Here is a 19,440-nt window from a genome sequence, read left to right as displayed (position 1 = left end):
CTCCCTCCCCTCCCTCTCTTTTCTTCCCTCCCTCCCTCCCTCTCTTTCCCTCCCTCCCCCTCTCTCACTAGCTCACAGCAGATCACGTCCTGGTCCCCTGGCTCTTACAATCTTCCCTCTCCCCTTCTGCAAGGTTCTCTAAGCCTTGGGTGTAGGGGTCGTGTTGTAAATGCATTGATTGCTGATTGACCAGTTGTGGGTTTCTATGACGGTCCTTGTCTGTTGCAACAAGAAACTTCTTTAACCTTGGGTGAGAGCTACTCTTACCTGTTGATGAAAGGACAAGCCTTTAGAATAGAGTCAGAATGGTTTGGCAAAGTGGCTTTTCTGAAGCACCCTGGTGATCTTTGACTGCCCGTACCTAGGAGCAGAATTCAGAAACCTTATTGGGCATCATGTGCCTGGGGGGAAGGGGGGGTTCGGTGAGTCTCGCTTCTCTGCTGGGTGATCTAGAGAATGATCCCAGCGCCTGCTGGAAGTCAATGTCTTTGTTTTTTTCTCATGATAGAATTAGATATTTAGAGATGTCACTTTGGACTCTTCCCTAGAAAACATGAGACTTACCTCCCTGTTGCTGTTCACTTGGTCCCTTCTTTTCAGGATGATAACACTTCCCTTAGTTACTTCCCATAGTTCTTGGTCCCAGTAGCCCATCTTTTGCCATCTATTTGCATAATCTACTTTCAAGATGGCGGTAGGGGGCACTTGTCTGGCCACTTGGCTTAGAGAGGGATCTGGGACTCTCATTACTCTTTCTTTTTAAATGTATTGTGTGTTCATGAGCTCCTGTGTGTGTGTGTGTGTGTGTGTGTGTGTGTGTGTGTATACATGTGCCATGGACAGTATGTGGAGTCCAGAGAACAAGCATCCTGTATCAGTTCTATTTTTTCATCATGTGGGTCCTGGGTATAGTCCTCAGGCTTAGTGTTTTTAGCTGCTGAGCCATTGGGGGTAGGCAGCCCATGCTTGTTTCTGAATTAAAATTGAACCAACTACATTATTCTGTCCTTTATCTACTTCACCTTTTTGCCTTAAAAAAAATAAAACCCTATTGACAATAAATCCAACATATTAATTGCATGTAATATGCAACATGTTTTGATTAGTGCATACATAGCCAAGCCACCCTTATCATCAGACACTGAATGTATATGTCACCTCCCAGGAGAATTTACATACTCCTTCCTTATTCTGTGGAATTCACCACTCAACTCCACCATAAAATGACTGCCATACTTTACTGTGGACCATCTTGCTTGACTAGGGTTCAGGACAAATAGAATTATGCAGTGCTCTCTAGGGTTGGGTTTGAATTGTTTGGAGAGATATTCTAGTAAGTATATAGCACTGTCTTATTGGTGTTTTTATTTTCTCTAATGACTGGAGATACTGGGGTGGGGGGGTACTCATTGACAAAGACTTGTATGAACAATGTATGATATTTCTTAGCTCACTTTGTAACTAATACCATTTCTATTTAATTTGGAATCAAGGAGGCAGAGTTGAACCACTGAAGTCACCTATTGGGTTCTTCAAAAAGATTTATTTCATGTATGAATGTTTTGCCGGCATGTACATCTACGCACCGCATACGTATGTGGCGCTCATAGAAGTCGGAAGAGGGCAGTGGATCCCTCGGAGCAGCTGGTTGTGATCCACCACATGGGTGCTGGGAATTGAGTCCAGGTCCTCTGCAAGAGCAACAAGTGCTCTTAGCCGCTGAGTCATCTCTCCAGCCTCAGAGTAACCAGTTTTATCCTTGGACTCCCAAGACACAAAGTCTTATCTGATTCTGTGCGTGTCTTCGCTGCCTGCTGTGTGGCTCTGAATGGCATGTTGCTCAAAGAAAAATTTGCCCTTGTTTGTGACTCTTGGCTTTATTCGGTTGATAGAAACTGGGTTAATGTGATGTCACTAGATGAATCTCCAGTATGAGAAAGTGCATACATGCCTGAAGGGGAGAAAGAAGATGAGGTAAGTCATTGCTGAGAGTCTTGATTTTTAGTTATAAAGTAAAACGACTAAAAGACTATGGGATGTCTTTAACCTGGAGCTCGTTCTAGGTGATGTTCAAGAAAACCACAGAACATGCTTAGTTGAGAGGGACAGTCAGCGCTTCACAGACATCATGGAAGGGTTGCATTGGTCAACCCTCTACCCCTGGAGATAAGCAACACTATGTTTTTCAGTTGCTGCTGGGAAGTATGACAACATAGACTTCAACTCAGCACATGGTTTGCAGGAAAGAGCCCTGGAAGTCTTCTGTCTTTTCCTCTAACTGCGAGGGAACAAATGTTTAGAAAGGTCGCTCTCCAAACACTAATGTTTAGAAAGGCCGCTCTCCAAACACTGTCTGGTTGGAGGCAGTAAAAACAGAAAGCAAGAGGCTGGGGTAGGTACAGTTTCCAACACTTGAACTATATTTGGAATTTTAGTATTCTTTGTCGTTTTGTGAACCTTTTTATTGTTTTTGAGAAATTCATCCATGCATATAATGTATTTTGAGCAAATCCCCCCCTGTTCTCCACCCCAGTTTGTCCCGGTCCTCCATTTTTCACTACCGATTTCATGTCCTCTGTTTTAAAATCCACTGAGTCCATTCGATATTCTCTATATGTGCAGGGGTACTAGGGCCACCTACTGCACAGGGGTAGTATTGAGATTTGAATAAGAATGCCCCCCCCCCACGCGCAGACCCTGGCATTTGAACACTTGGTCCCTCAGCTGGTGGTGCTGTGTGGGGAGGATTAGGTGTGGGCTGATGGGAGGAAGTGTGTCACTGGGCTTCGAGAATTTCAAGACTCAAGCCATTTCTAGCTCACCATCTCTGTTTCCCAATCACGGTTCAGCCCTTAGCATCCAGTTCCTGTCACCTGATGTCTTCTCTCTAACATCACAGACTCTAGCGCTCTGGAACCATAAGCCCAAATAAACTCTTCTGTAATTTGCCTTGATCATGATATCATGTCACAGAAATAGAAAAGTAACAAAATGATGTGGTTTCAGGAACCACATCTCTAAGAAAAGCTGACTCTTCCTCCCAGTCATTATTGGCTAATAGCTCTTCAGCTAGGGATGAGAGGTCACAGATCCTTTCCCTGCCTATGTTGGAAGTTTGGCTGTATTGGTTTTGGGACAGCCACTATGAGTTTATGTGTGCAATAACCCCACCATGTCCAGCAAGCACTGTTTTGTGATATTCACTCTACCTGATTGTTAGAATCTTTCTATCCTGCCTCTCATGATAACCCCTGAGTTTTGAGGGAAGGAGGGGGTATAACTTAGATATCTCAATCAGAATGGAGTACTCCACAGCTATAATTTGTATAGTTTTCATGAGAATATAAAATGAATATAAAGTAGGACTAGACCTATTAAGCATGACTACAGCTTAACTGGATCACAATATGTCTCTTCTACTTTTCTCTCTATGTTCTGCACGTTCTCCAAGAATACTGCAACTCCAGGATGTTTACATTTCCAGTAGCCATCAATATGTGGATGCAGGAGGGAATGGTACTTTCTCAACGCCATCAAGTGTCACACCTCCCTCCCCCAGGTTAGTTTAGGAAATAATAGGTGTTTATCATTGAGCATAAGTACACCATCCCATGCCCTCTGCTCAGCAGCTGGCATAAGAACGATGACCTCCAGTAAGGATGGAGCTAGGGCCAGTCTACCATACTCCATAGCCCTAGGACCTTGATGATCAATGTGTGCGTGTGTGTGTGTGTGTGTGTGTCTATCTGTCTGTCTGTGTGAGTGTATTATGGTGTGTGTATGTGTGTGTGAGTGTATGTGGTGTGTGTGTATCTGTCTGTCTGTCTGTGTGAGTGAGTGTATGTATGGTGTATGTGTGTGAGTGTGTCTGTCTGTCTGTGTGAGTGTATGTATGGTGTGTGTGTGTATGCACGTGCATGAATGTATATATGGTGTTGTGTGTGTCTGTGTGAGTGTGTGTGTGAATGTATGTATGGTGTATTGTGTGTGTGTGTGTCTGTGTGAGTGTGTGTGTGAATGTATGTATGGTATATGTATGTGTGTGTGTGTCTGTGTGAGTGTGTGTGTGTCTGTCTGTCTGTATGAGTGTATGTATGGTGTGTGTATGTGTGTGTGACTGTATGTGGGGTGTGTGTGTGTGTGTGTGTGTGACTGTATGTGGTGTGTGTATGTGTGTGTGTATGTGTGTGTGTGTGTGTGTGTGTGTGTGTGTGTGTGTGTGCAGCCCTGAGCACAATGCAGAGGTGCTCAGATGCATGGCCAGTGGGTACTGTCATCTTTTAATAATTATTATTAGAATCCCTTCGCATTTATAATCTTCCATCTTACCTTCTTTTACATTCTTTGGCTGTATTATAACTCACCTCTGTGCTGTAGTATGTTGAATGTCCTTAAGCATTTAGGCTGAGTAACTCTATCTGAGGAGTTCTGCTGCACAAAAGAACACCAAAATAGTTTATGTTAGGTAGCTGGTTGGAAGTCTGCAGACTCCAAGGCCATTGAGGCTTGACCCCTCCCTCATTTACAATCAGTTTGGGAACCCACTTCCTGTATTCCTGCTAGTGCAGTAATTTAAGGTATCACAATTAAGAAGGAAAAATACATTATAATTATTAGTCTCCCCCAACCCCCAAGACAGAGTTTGTCTTCTTTGACTGTCCTGGAACTCACTCTGTAGACCAGGCTGGCCTTCAACTCACAGAGATCCACCTGGCTCTGCATCCTGTAAAGGCATGGGCCACCACTGCCCAACCAAAAATTTTATATACATACATACATACATACATACATACAAACACACACACATACACAAATATATATATATATATATATATATATATATATATATATATATAGAGAGAGAGAGAGAGAGAGAGAGAGAGAGAGAGAGAGCTACAGATGAAACCAAGGAGAAAGTGGAGAAAAATACATATTTGGCTTATCAAGGGAGGATATTTCCCCTTAGGAAAGCACAGGTATTTTTATAAACTTATTTCAATTTTCTATGACTCTTTTTTAATCTGCTTGATTGTATGATTTCGGTGTTTGGTGTTATTTGGTTTTTGAAACAGGGTCTCACTGTAGCTCTGGCTAGCCTGAAGCACACGGAGGTCTTCCTGCCTCTGCCTCTTGAGTGCCTCACCCAGCTGCTGTGTGATCAAAGAGTAGAATGTAAGTTGTGCCTCTGTCTGTGGGTAAAATCGTGGCTTTATGGAACGTCAGAATATCAGTTGGGCTTGTCAGTCACTTTGTAATCGTTCTTTTTACCTTTTACACTCCTTGGATAAGAAAAGGCTCAGCTGGAAACGTTATGTAGCAGTACAAAGCCTGCCTTAGCATGCGGGCTGGCACAGTGGTCCCTTTGGCTGCGTACACTCTTCCTCCTCACCTATATTATGGCCTCTCTGGCCATTGTCTAGTCTTACCCTGTTAGAGTAGTTTCTGCGACAATGGTCTGTCTGTCTACTGTCTACCCTCACCCCACAAGAGTGTGGTCCCCCATAGTGATCTCTCCTGCCATTCGCCATTCTCACACTTGAGGGTGCCTCGTATTATCCCTTGATGAAGTCTGCCTGTCTCCAACATTTCACCTCACGATGCTCAATGTCACTAACAACTTTTTATCCTGTGTTCATAATCTATGATCCTCTTTTAAGAATATAGAATACTTGCTCATTTATTCATTTTGTTAAAATATGCCTCAGTATATTTCAAATGAATTTGGTGTTTCTGTGTCTTTACAACTTCCAGTAACCAACTGGAAGGTGGCTTTGAGAGAAACACTATCCTTTTTCATGACCATGTTTACATTTGCCACTAGAAGAAGGACTGAACAAAACTAATATTCATTGTAAAAAAAAAATAGCCCCTGATACAGCATTGCCTTACTTTTGTACAACTTAGCATCCTATGAATAATCAACTGCTAGTTAGTATAAAGATTATGGAGATTATAATAATTTTGAAACTTTATTATGGGGCAGGAGAGATGGTGCCGTAGATAAGAACACTTGCTGCTATTCTAGAGAAACTGGGTTCAGTTCCCAGCACCTACAAGTTGGCTCACACTGATCTGTAACTGCTTACTTCTGGCCTTTGTGAGCCTCAGGCATCATCCGGTGTGTATACATACATGTAGTCAAAGCACTCATACAGGTGCAATAAAAATAAATAACTGATTTTTAAAAAGAATTAAAGCTGAAGCTGGGCATGGTGGCACATGCCTTTAGTTCTAACACTCTGAGAAGCAAAGGCAGGTGGGTCTTTGTGAGTTCAAGACCAACTTGGCCTAGAAAGCAAGTTTCAGGTCAGCCAGGGCTACATAGAGGAACCCTGTCTCCAAAGATAGATAGATAGATAGATAGATAGATAGATAGATAGATAGATAGATAGATAGAACAGACAAATAGATTAAACATAGTCATTAAACTGAAATAAGATGTTTCAATCAAAGAACAAGCAAGGGATCATTAGGAAATGTGTTAAGATACTCGACATTCTATTCTAGTTGTTAATCCTTATTCACTCATATTGAGAGTTTTTCTTTGCTAGACAGTGTTTAGGTGTTAGGAATATTAGAAGAAATGATTTCCATTTCCATTCCTATTTCCATTCCCATTCCCCATGACATGGAAGCTAAACCAAGAAAGACACAGACCCGGCAATGACAATCTCCCAAGCAACCCTTGCATGGTTAGAGTAGACGGTCCATGCTGAAAACGCTGCCTTCTTCCTCCCCCATCCCTTATACCACAGCTCATATTTCAATGTTCTTTCATAGATCCCTGCCTCATCGCCCCTCCCCCCTCGCAGTGAATTCTTGGCATCATGACTCTGACCTACATCTGTTGCTCAAGTGACCTTAGTCAGACTCATCATGTGTCATGAAAAACAAGACATTCTTACCATCTTTACTTTGATTATGAGCCTGTCTCTTGGGCAATCTTCTTGCATCCTTTATCTTCATTCATTTGCTTCCCTAATCCCACAATTTTAACAAGTTCACAGCCCTTCGTTATGTTTTTAATACCTTGTCCCCTTCCTTTCTCATGTTCTTCTCACTAACAAGTTCCTGGCTAGGAACACCGATCTTACTGCTTCTCGTCTTCAATTATGTATGCCTGTATATAGCCGTGCACATGTGCACAAGCATGAAATGCTCATGGAGCCCAGTCAATACATTCAACAGCCTGGAGTTGGAGTTGGAGACATTTGTGAACCACCAATGTGGGGGCTGGGAACTAAATGGGGCTCTCTGAAAGAACAGTAGATCTTTACCATTGAACCATTTTTCCAACCCCATCTCCTCTTTACCTGCTTATAATCAATCCATAAGCTGGGTACTTGGGTTCTTTCATTCAAATTCCCTCAGCAAATGAAGAGAGAGAGCGAGGAAGGGAAGGAAGGAGAGACTGACGAGGCAGAGACAGAGACAGAGGAGGCAGAGACAGCCAGCTACAGTGTTGGTTGGTTTTGATTATTGGCTTGACATCCAGAATCCCCTGGGAAGAGAGTCTCCAGGAAGAGTTGTCTTCCTTAGGTCGACACAAAGGAATGCCTGGGTGGGGTAATCTTCATTATGTTAATTGATGTGGCATCATTCACTGGTCAGTACATTATTCTGAACTGTGGAAGGTGAGCTGACCACAAGCTTATTCTCTCTCTCTCTCTCTCTCTCTCTCTCTCTCTCTCTCTCTCTCTGTCTGTCTGCCTGCCTGTCCTGTCTCTGTCTCTGTCTCTGTCTCTCTCTCTCTCTCTCTGTGTGTGTGTGTGTCTGTCTGTCTGTCTGTCTGTCTCTCTCTATCTCTCTGTATCTTGCTCTGAGTTTCTGCCTTTCTCTGTCTCTGTGTCTCCCTGTCTCCTCCCCAACTCAGACTTCTGCCATCTTGATTTCAATGTAACAAATGACCTGGCAGCGAGCACCAAGCTAGCCCTTTCTTCTCTAATTTGCCCTTTTCCTTAATATTTTAATCATAGAAACAGAAAGCGAAACTAGGACAACCATTTAACCAGACAACCAAAAAAAAAAAAAAATCTAATTTTAACCACCTGGCTTGAATTAAAATGGGGAGGTGCCATGGACGCAGAAGAAACATGCCTTAGGTGACCATCACTGTTCAGTGACCTCCTTCACATCTGAAGAGGACTAACATGACATGTCAGAAACAGGAAAAAATGCTGCCAGGCACTTGAGCCTTTGCTTCTGTTTTATGTCACTTAGGGATGTGTTTTCTGTCTTTGGTTTTCAATGAGGAAAACCCAACCTTCCTGCTCCAAAGGGCAGGGAGTGCTCCACCCCATTTTATTCACTCATGTGTGATCTTTTCTGCAACTTCCTCCTTTTCCTGAGACTACACAATAACTTCAGCTTCACACCTTCTGGTCCCAAGGATTTGAGTTCAAGACATATTAAAACCACAAAATGTAAGAACTTCTCTGAGCCGCCATGGAACTTTACTAAGACGTATGGCCAATGCACTACAAGTCAAAGTACAGTGACCAAGATGGGTTACTGTTCCTTACAATCATAGCAGCATTTTCCACTATGACATGAAGACCAAGGAAGCCCCTATGATGATTTCCTCATTGACGTGTGTGTGTGTGTGTGTGTGTGTGTGTGTGTGTGTGTGTGTGTGTGTATGCCACATATGTATGGATGGGTGCCTAAAACAGCCAAAAGAGTTTGTCAGACCTCCTGGGGTTGGAGTGACAGATGTTTATGAGGTGCCTAAGGTGGTTGCTGGGGACTGAACTTAGGACCTTGGGAAGAAGAACAAATGCTCTGAAACACTCCACCAGCCCATTATTTTGTTTTGTTACTGCTTTTGCTTCATTCTATATTGCCCAAGAGAGAACAAACTCCTTATGTTTCAAGATCCAGCTTAAAATCCTGATCTGCTTGCCTACGCCTCCCTAAACACTAGAATTATAATTGCTGTCACAGTTACTGCTCTATTGCTGTGAAGAGATACCTGGACCAAGGCTATTTTTATAAAGGGAATCATTTAATTGGGGGCTTACTTATAGTTTTAGAGGGTTCATACATTTTCGTCATGACAGAGGGCACGGAAGCAGCCAGATAAGCATCTAAGATAGAAGAATGGCTGAGAGCTATAGCCTGATTCACAGGCATAGATAGATAGATAGATAGATAGATAGATAGATAGATAGATAGATAGATAGATAGATAGATAGATAAATAGATAGATAGACAGACAGACAGACAGACAGACAGACAAACAGGGTCATGAGATTTTGAAGCCTGCCCTCAATGACACACCTCCTCCAAAAAGACCACATCTCCCAATCCTTCTAATCCATTCAAACAGTTCCACTCCCTAGCTACTAAGCATTCAAACATATGAGCCTCTGAGGGCCATTCTTATTCAAGCCACCACACTTTATTTTATTTTAAAAACCTGTTCCATATATATATCCTCTCTGAGCACTCATCTCAGTTTGTATATAGTTAAGTTGGCTTGTTATCAAATACAGATACCTCTACTTTAGCACTCTTCCTGAAAAGTCCTCTATGTAGTAATGAAAGGCAAAAACTTAAGCTAACATTGAAAGTAGAAAATATTTGTGTGTGTTGTGTGCTATAGCACACTGTCCTCATGGGCACTTCTGTAGAAAGAATGAAATAGAAACACACCCAAGCCCACCCCAACTCTATCCTGTTTATGTGAATTCCTCAGGTTTTGGAATACAGACCTAATTACTGAGACTATCAGGGACCAAAATAGTATTGTTCGAAGTCATCAACTCACAGCAAACCATGTTATTTGCTAAAAAGTAAAAGAAAAATTCTACCTAATTTTTAACTTTTTAATATAACTCCAAAGTCACAAAAATTCTACACATACATATCGTTAAGACACTACAATATGACTCGCTTGAGAAGCTGCCCTACTGTGTGTGACTATCCTCTTCTAGCTCCCCCTGCCCCTTTCTTAAAGCCCATGCTTAAATCTGCAGTAAATGTTTTCTTACTAAACTCTAATCCTGCCTCACACTGACTCGCCTTGAGGTTTTTTTCTGCTTTCTGTGTCAGGAATGTCAGCAGAATGTACAGTAGAAGTTGTCTCTGAATGGACTGGCCTGCTACCAATGGTGGCAGCAGCGTAGAGCCTGACACAGCGCCATAGGACCTATGGGCTTCCAGTGCACATGTGCATTTGCCCAGACCCTCCTTGTTCTGTAGTTCTCTCTTTGGTTATCAACCTGAGCCAGGCAGCATGCCAAATAATGGTGATGGGAAACAAGGGCTCTCTGTAAACAAGCTTGCCACAGATGCCACACAGGGACAAAATACAAAACTGGTACTTCATGCATCAGAGTTGAAGGTCTTACCTTTGATGTTTGCTTCCCTGAGCTTAATGGAGCCAACTTGTTGGACAGAAGTTGCCGCAGCTGTCAGGGGTATAGAAAGAGTGGTAGAAAGAGAAAAAAAAATGATCAGGTATCAACATTCTAAGGAGAAGCATCCTTTGAAACGGTTGCTTAGCAACATCACACCTAGACCATTAGCATAAATATCTAATAGACCGTTCTCTCTTCCTAGAAGCAAAACTAGAACTGAACAGGAAGCAATGGTATTAAACAAATGTAGTAATCCATGAGCATCTAGCAGCAATTGCTGGAGTAAAGTTTATCAGTGAAGGAAAGGGTTTCCTAACCATGTGTCTGGTAGGAACATGGCAAACATGAAAACAGGTGTTAATATATGGCAAATGAGCTAGCAATAAAATCTTTTCTATTTTTAATATTTATTTATTTGCTTGTTTGTTTTCTGTGTACGAGTGTTTTCTCTCCTACATGTATGTCTATACACCATGTGTGTGACTGGTGCCTATAAAAGTTGAAAGAGGCATCTAGACCCCTGGGAGTTACAGATGACTGTAAGTCACCGTGTGGGTACTGGGAACCAAACCCAGAGCCCCTGTGAGAGGATGCAGCCCTGATAATTAAATCGTTTTGTCTTCTTGCTAAAACATCAATTACTGGTCCTTTATTTCTTGACATAATTACTTGCTGCTTAGGAGGAAACATGGAACGTGGTTCTTTGCAACTTTTTTTCCATTTATCTCTCAGTGAAACTAACAGTCTCTCATTGGGAATTTTATTTAACATGAGAAACTACTTAGCATCCACTAGCCTGGAAATGTGAGGATCATATTCTTTCTATGTATTTTAAATAAACGAGCAAAGGAATTCAAGGCACAAAATAGAATTCATTCCCTTGGAAAACAAATTAGAAAGAAATTTTGCTCGCTTGTTTGCTTGCATGGCTGCCTGCCTGCCTGCCTGCCTGTTTGCTTTCTTGTCTGCCTATTCACTTGCCTGCCTGCCTGTTCACTTGCTTGTTTGCCTGCCTGCCTACCTACCTGCCTGCCTGCCTGCCTGCCTGTTCCCTTGCCTGCTTACTTGTCTGCTTGCTTGCTTTTGATACAGAGCCTCAGAACTCTAGCTGGTCTGGAACTCTCTATGTACTACAAGATGGCCTGGAACTTGTAATCCTCCTACCTCAGCCTTCTGATGCTGTGATGTTCACTTCACTCGGGGTTGCATCTAGATGGCTTCATCAGCAGGGATCACTTAGTTTCCTTCTGAATGAGTCTGCCTTCTATCAAATTTTATTACCTAAGTACCCATCGAGTATATAACAAAGGCCTTGGAACTAAAGGTGAAGTCTTTATGCTTGGACTTCGGAAGGGAGAAGTTAATAGACACATACCTTGGTATCCAGGAGAATTCCAAAACAGAAGATGAAAAATCCCTTTGACAAAAACCAAAAGCAAAGAATAAACTGTATATTCATTGTATTGTGTTTTCTTTTCCAGACAAGAAATCACCTATATACTATATGATACAATTCTATCACAATGTTATGACACCTAATACTCTAATGTTGACTTACACACACACACACACACACACACACACACACACACACACACACACATCCCTGCATGGGAGGTAATGCCTCATTCTATAACCCCAGACTAGCCTGAGATGTGTTAAATAGGCCAGGGTGGCCTCAAACTTGCAATTCTCCTGCCTCTACCCCATGAATACTGGGGTCATAGGCTTATACTAGATGCTCAACTTGAACTTGTTTTCCTACCGGCCTTCCTGCTGGGCCATAGGCTTCTAGAAGACAAGAACACTATGAACTCAAATAGTGCCTGGCACATCACAAAGTGCTCACAGATTGTGTTAATGAACAAATGACTGAAATGAAGTTGTAAACTCTTGTGGAACTTTATTCTCTGTTGTGGTGTCATTCAAGGTCCCACATAGCATCCTCAACCTTTCTTTCAACCAGATATTTAATAAGCATCCATCATGTACCTGAGATGACAAAAGATACTGAGGTTCAGCATCCAATAGCTAGGAGGAAGAAGGCAGACTCCACAAGTAACCTTCTATTCAAGTGTGTCTCTTGGAAAATCTTGGCTAAGCCTGCCCTTCCTAGAGCTCTCAAGACTTGTCTCCATTGGGTACATGGTCTCTGTGATGACATCTATATTACCACCTGTCCATTTACTGCTATGTAGACTGGTGTGATGCCTTTAAGAAATTCTAAGCCTTTACTGAGTACGAGGCACTGTGTCAGGTGCAAAATTATATCTTGTAATCCTCAGAAAATTGTTCCATAAGTGTTACTGTGATCCCCGCTCATCAGCTGGGAGAGCCGACAGACGGAGAGATTAAGCACACAGTTGGTATTTGAGAAAAACACACCCGACTCAAGAATCCCAAAAGGGAGACTACCGTTTCCATGACTCATTGCACCAGGTGGTCTGGCCTTGTCTGCAATAAACCATGTTGGAAGACTTCTTCCAGATACATCAAAACCTAAAAATTTACTTTCCCATTTATTCTGAACACTATCTGACTACCAGATATAAAAGCCATCCTGAATACTAAGGATCAGGAGGTGTGTGTGTGTGTGTGTGTGTGTGTGTGTGTGTGTGTGTGTGTGTGTGTATCTAGAGTAGATTGTGAGTCTTTTGGGTTTGTAAGATACATAATATCTGTTTCTGCTCCTCTGCTATTGGAGAGGAAAGATCCATGAACCCTATGTGCATTAATGTGCATGGTTGTGCTCCAAGAAACTTATTTACACAATCTGGCTGTTGGTGTCAGGTTGCTAGCCCCTGTTTGTTCAATTCCAGGGGCTTGCTTGGTATCAGTCAAGGGCAGCAAGTACTCTTGAGTGATTTCTCTTCCTCTGCTTCATCAGAGGTTTGTATAAGACAGTGTGGACTGAGTCAAGGACAAGAGAGAGATAAATGGTGGTTATGTGAATGCTGATAGATTTGAGCTCCAGAGTGGGTTACCGGGAATGTCTAGAATTCTCTTTCAGTATGACGTAAACTTCTGGGAAAGATGGATGGGTGTGTCTTCCAACTGTCTCGATGCACTTTGTGTTACTGACTTGTTGAAGCCAAGGAGATGAGGCCATCTTCATTCACCAACCCTAGTTCTCTATATTTATTCCAGTGACAAGAGTGGGCAATACATATGTTTACTGTTCTTACCTGGAAAGCATTGAGTAAAGCAAAAAGAACATGCCAAGCAAGATTCTGGCTGTCCGCCATGGTTCCTATGCCAAATCCCCAGGTGAGCCCTAGCAATGGGGTCAGCACGACGAGGCTCTTTCCCATGCGGATAGCAGTGGCCTTGTCATCCTGCTTCAGTCTTTCTCCAACTGCTGGCCTCCAAAGCTTCCTGAGGACCAGCAGCACCACAACCAAGTTCACAGCCACAATAGTCAACGCGGGAACAACGAACGCCAGGAGAGGTTTGCTCTTGTCAGACCAGTTAAGCCAACAAACGTCGTTCCTTTTATAGCTATTGCTAGGTTGGGTGACGGCAAGGGTGATGATGGCTATAAGAAGAGGGCACCCATAGCCTAGGCAGAAGCCAATAGCCATCATGGTAGTCACAGCCATGTGATGAAACACTAGGATAATCCGATAAGCCAGCAAGATACCCAGAACAAGCATCCAAAAGAACACGGCAAGGTAGAAAAAGTGGGTAAAGAACACCGCAGCCACACAGACTCCAGAAGGGCTCGCAGAGGTGTCCACAGTGGCAGCAATGATAAACCAAACATCAGCAATTAGGAGTGACAGGGCGATGTTCACCAGGCAAATGTTGCGTGTGTAGGAGGTTTGGCTTCTCTTGGTCTGCTTCCAAAACAGAGACTCGATGATCAGGCATAAGATCAGACTTGCAATGGAGATACTCAGCCCTATGTACGTGATCCATTTTACCACAGGGACAACAGAAGAGGGAACAAAGGGTGACATGAGCATGGAGAAAGAGGTCAGGTGACTACATCGGCACAGTACTGTGTCCGGAGTTTCATTAACTAGTTGGCAGCCTGCATTGCTCCATTGCAACTGGCTAAAATCCCAAAACACACAGCGAGGCTGGCTCAGGTTTCCCTTTATTTTGGAAAAGTTCAGGAAAATTTCGCTGATGGAATAGTTTTGAATAAGTGTGGATATCACTGGACCATTGACCCATGCATTTCCTCTCTGGGTAATGGGTAGAATGTCCCCAAAGGTCAATGAGGCCATGCTGATAATAGTCTTTGGATGCGATTTCTGGAATTGATCTGGTTCAATAAACACGTGACCACGGATAGGCAGAGAGGCATTTTGTCTCATTTCCATCTGATAGGTGTAGCCCTGTGTGCTCTGGATTTGGGTCACTGGGATCCCTTTCCAGTCAATGAATTTTCCAGAAAAATTAAGAGGCAGAGCCATGGAAGGGATGAGAGTACTGATGTTTTCCAATGTCTCCAGTAGCTGGGAGCTTGCATCCTTTGCATCTTGTAACAAAATTGTCCAGTTTGTTATGGAGGCTGAGTCCAGGATATGATCAGCTATGTTGATGACATTCTGAAACATAAAAATGAGTCACTTTAGGTCTTCTGAGACAGAAGAGCCAAGTGTGGAAGGTTGCTCATGTTAAGTATAAGGGAAATGCTCATAGACTTGGTGAGTTGAGGATCATGGCCAAACCCATGAATTATGTTCAGTTCTGTTATTTGATATAGTAGAAGGGTTTGCGTAAAGAAACTTGGGTCAAGATGGTAGGGTATCTTAGTGGGTAAAGGTGCCTGCTTCCAATCCTGGTGACCTGAGTTCGATTCCTAGAACCCACATGATTAAAAGAGAGAGCCAGTTACCACAGATTGTCCTCTGGTCTCCATCTGTATGCTGTGGAATGTGTCAGGCACACACTGACCCCCATCTCCCAAAACACACACTCTATAATTTTTTTAAGTTAGATTTAGAATGGTCACCCCAAGTCATCTGCAATCACAATGAGGTTTTACTTCAGTATGGATGAATAAGCATCCCGAAATACACAGGCTTGCATTCCTTCAACTCGGAGATGGGAACGGTGAATATGTTACAGCCCCAGGACAGAAGCGTGACGTTCAACAACTTCCCCATTTTGTTCCCTTAGCTAACATTAGAATTTGTTTTATCTTATCCTACTTTATTTTCGTATTATCTTATCTTAGAAGTGTGTTCTTTCCTAATGAGAGATAGAAATGGGGTGGGTCCTGATGGGAAGAGAGGTGGGGAGGGGCTGGAAAGCGTAGAGGAAGGGGAAGCTAATTAGCATTCAATGTATAAACAAAAACAACAAATATTTTCAATAAAAAAAAAGAGAGAGAGAGAGCCGGGCATGGTGGCGCACGCCTTTAATCCTAGCACTCGGGAGGCAGAGACAGAGGCAGAGGCAGGTGGATTTCTGAGTTCGAGGCCAGCCTGGTCTACAAAGTGATTTCCAGGACAGCCAGAGCTATACAGAGAAACCCTGTCTTGAAAAACCAAAAAAAGATAAAAAGGACAAAAAAGAAAAAAAAAAAAAAGAACTGCTCTTACACTCTTGCCCCCTTGTCCTTCCCACTCCCCATTCCCTTCCCCCCTCTCTCCATATGGTCATGGCCAGCCTCTACTTCTCTCCTTCTCTCTGCCCTTCTCTGTCTCTGCTACCCTCTTAACTCCCCTTCCCATGCCCCTAATAAACTCTATTCTAAACTAAAAAAAAAAAAAAAAAGAACTTCTTAATTTATGTCATGGATGCTCAAATTTTAATTTATTGGTTTTTATTGTTGCTTACTGCACATGAATATTCAATAGTGATGAAACTCAAGAAGAACAAAGACCAAAGTGTGGACACTTCGCCCCTTCTTAGAATTGGGAACAAAACACCAATGGAAGGAGTTACAGAGACAAAATTTGGAGCTGAGACGAAAAAGAATGGACCATCCAGAGACTGCCCCACCCAGGTGTCCATCCCATAATCTGCTACCAAACCCAGACACGATTGCACATGCCAGCAAGATTTTGCTGAAAGGACCCTGATATAGCTGTCTCTTGTGCCTGGCAAACACAGAAGTGGATGCTCACAGTCAGCTATTGGATGGAACACAGGGCCCCCAATGGTGGAGCTAGAGAAATTACCCAAGGAGCTGGGGGTCTGCAACCCTGTAGGTGCAACAACAATATGAACTAACCAGCTCCCTCAAAGCTCGTGTCTCTAGCTGCATATGTAGCAGAAGATTGTCTAGTCAGCCATCATTGGGAAGAGAGGCCCCTTGGTCTTGCAAACTTTATATGCCCCAGTACAGGGGCAAGAAGTGGGAGTGGATGGGCAGGGGAGCAGGGTGGGGAGGATATAGGGGATTTGGGGGATAGCATTTGAAATGTAAATGAAGTAAATACCTAATAAAAAATTGAAAAAAAAAAAAAAGAACAATGTGGTTTTGAATTGCTAGCTGGAGAGGTAGCTCGGAGGATGAGAGCCCTTACTGCTCTTTAAGAGAAATGACGTTTGGCCTCAAGTTCACAGTCTTCCTACCTCAGCCTCTCAAGTGCTTGAGGTATAGACCTGTGCTACCAAGGCTTGGCACTGCCATTTTTTAAAATAAATATTTACTTTTTCATAAAATATATTCTGATTACCGTTTCCTTTCCCAGTCTCTGGCATCCTCTGCCCCCACCCAAATCCACGCCCTTTATTTTTCTCATTAGACAACAAAAAGGCATCTAGGTAGCAATAATAAAATAAAGTAAGATTAAAAACAAAGGCAAACAAAACAGAACAGCACAAAACAAACAAACAAGCAAATAGACAGGAAAAAAAAAACAAGAAAAATCACAAGAAACGTATATAGACATAGATGCACACACATTTGCACACATAGAAATTCTATGAAACGACAAAATGGGAAGCCATAATATATGCTTAAAGGACCTGTAAGGAGAAACAAGAAAGGCCTGATAAAGCATTATGAGGCAAAGAACCTCCAAAAATGTCACTGAGTTCATGTTGTGTTGACCATTTCTAGTGCAGGGCATGGGGCCAGCCCTTGAGAATGAATGGTTTGTTTCCCCAGTGAGACTCTGTTGAAGAAAGCATATTAGTTGCTTTAGTAGTAGCATATAGTGAACAAATATTAGCATGTCATTGTAAGTCAATATTTGAGCAGAATCAGCCAAGAGAAAGTAGTTCTCAGTTGTCCACTGTATGTAATGACTGCGTAGGACCCACAGTCTAAGTTGAAACCTCCCCATGAACAGATTGCTTGTGAAGGTCCAGGTGGAAAGGAAGGGTAAGCTTTTGCACGATTGAACATGGGCCTTTATATTTCTTCTCTTCCCAGACCCCAAACTTAGTATTGACTTTGGGGCCCAACACTTGCCAGGTCAACACTCTGTTACTGAGCTACACCTCCAGTGAAGTTCTTTATATACTATGTAGTTCATTATATGCGTTGAGTTCATTTTATACTATAGAAAAGCCAATAAAACTCACACGGGGACTGTTACATGGCTTCTCTGTTTTTATCAAGGGGTTCCCCATCATCCAGGCTCTCAATACACCTCCTACAATATGCACCATTTGAAATGCAGCCTTCAATCAGGGTGGAGTGGCACATGCCTGTACTCCGAGCATACAGAAGGCTAAACCAGGATGCTTTCAAGGAGTTCAAGGCTATCCTGGCCATTGTATGGCATGCCAGGCCAGCCAGAGCTACATTGCGAGACCCAGTCTCAAAAAAAAAATCTAAAGAAAGTAAGTTAGAGATAAATATAGTGAGCCTTTCAAGTGCAGAAAATCATACCATCAGTGTCAGATTGGACACAGTTAAAGAGTTTGCCAGCGACAGGGATGAAATGTTGCTCAGAAGTGACACCACTGAGCCCAGGTTCCCGACTGTGGTCGATGGGCTTTGCAGAATGATGGTGGAAAGGTTTTGCACCAAAGATGCCACACCTGCCTCTGAGATCTTGCCTGCATTCATCCTGAGCTCCTAAAAACAGAAATTAATATAAATGATTACATTCTAAGGGAAAAAGCAAAAATGCTTGCATCTCATTAGACTTAAATCAGATGTCTCAGCTATAGAGCAAAAACAGTGGAGCCTATCAGGGGTGGCTTATAGCAGTGTGAATGACGGCTTTGGTTCAATGATTCTTACATTCTAGACACCGTGCTTAATACACAATAGGAACTTGTCTTAAACACTCTTTGAAGGAAGCTGTGTTATCTGATATTTTAGCACCAAGGGAGCTGAATCATGAAAATACTGTCTGAAAGTTATTTCCAGATACATCATAATGTTGGTTCCAGAGAAACAGATGATCAGCAAGATTTGGTGACTTTGCAAGAAGTACTCAGCTACATGCGGTTCTGCGGCTACCGAGCTCTGCCAGTAGTGATTCGGTACTTCCTGCACAGGGTGAAAAGGTAGATGGAAACAGGCCGTTTTGACGTCTGGGCTTGGGTCAATCCCCACTGTGTCACTGGGTTTAGAATCTCATGTCTCCCTCTCAACCCCCTTCTGTTTCTGTGATGCTAGGGTCACTGAGAAAGCAGGGAGCCGAAGTGTTTGTGTTCATCAACACACATTGACCCAGGATCCTGGATCCCGCCCTCCCCCCAACCTCCTTGCTCTTCATAGCTGACTGTACGGCTTCCTGCCTGCCCTCGAATCCTGGAACCAACTAATTCCAACTCTCACTATGGTTAGAACCGAGGCAAAGAAGGGGAAAGCATGACTAGACTCCAGTGGCCACCTGCTCCTTCCTCACAGATGAGGACACAGAGGGCAGAAAGGGAGAAGCAGCTGTTCCATGGTGCTTTGACAGGCGGCCTTCTTTGGGGCTCTCTGCTCTAGGGGGAAAGCCTCTGGCTAGGATGGAAGCTCTACTCAACATGGATGTCTGCTATACAAGCAGTGTCTGCGCCAGTCTAGAAGACTTTGCCCCCTGTGATTTGAATTCTCCTATTCTTGATCAGTTATCTCATGTCTTTTCTCCTTCCTTCTCTTCTCCTTCTCTTCTCCTTCTCCTCCTTCTCCTCCTCTTCCTCCTCCTCCTCCTCCTCCTCCTCCTCCTCC

At 43.0% G+C, this 19,440-nt stretch overlaps 1 protein-coding gene across 2 annotated transcripts in view; it reads right to left on the bottom strand.

The window, feature by feature from the left end:
• Positions 1-1,065: 1,065 nt before the first annotated feature.
• Positions 1,066-19,440, bottom strand: part of Adgrf1 (adhesion G protein-coupled receptor F1) — a 50,186-nt gene continuing 31,811 nt past the window's right edge. Inside the window, exons 11-16 of one of the 2 annotated variants that reach the window (XM_021218303.1) lie at positions 18,163-18,351; positions 13,547-14,917; positions 11,737-11,778; positions 10,353-10,412; positions 4,365-4,431; positions 1,066-1,951 (exon numbers count right to left, since the gene is read on the bottom strand). In XM_021218303.1, the coding sequence (XP_021073962.1) occupies positions 1,878-1,951; positions 4,365-4,431; positions 10,353-10,412; positions 11,737-11,778; positions 13,547-14,917; positions 18,163-18,351 (1,803 nt within the window). In that variant the 3' untranslated portion in view covers positions 1,066-1,877. The remainder of the gene's footprint in view (positions 1,952-4,364; positions 4,432-10,352; positions 10,413-11,736; positions 11,779-13,546; positions 14,918-18,162; positions 18,352-19,440) is intronic. The other variant, XM_029531436.1, reaches the window with a different exon arrangement.

This window comes from Mus pahari, chromosome 18 (genome assembly GCF_900095145.1).
Source record: "Mus pahari chromosome 18, PAHARI_EIJ_v1.1, whole genome shotgun sequence".
Taxonomy (NCBI): Eukaryota; Metazoa; Chordata; class Mammalia; order Rodentia; family Muridae; genus Mus; species Mus pahari.
Note: the sequence above shows the minus strand (reverse complement) of the source record. Positions and strands in the feature narration are given on the sequence as shown.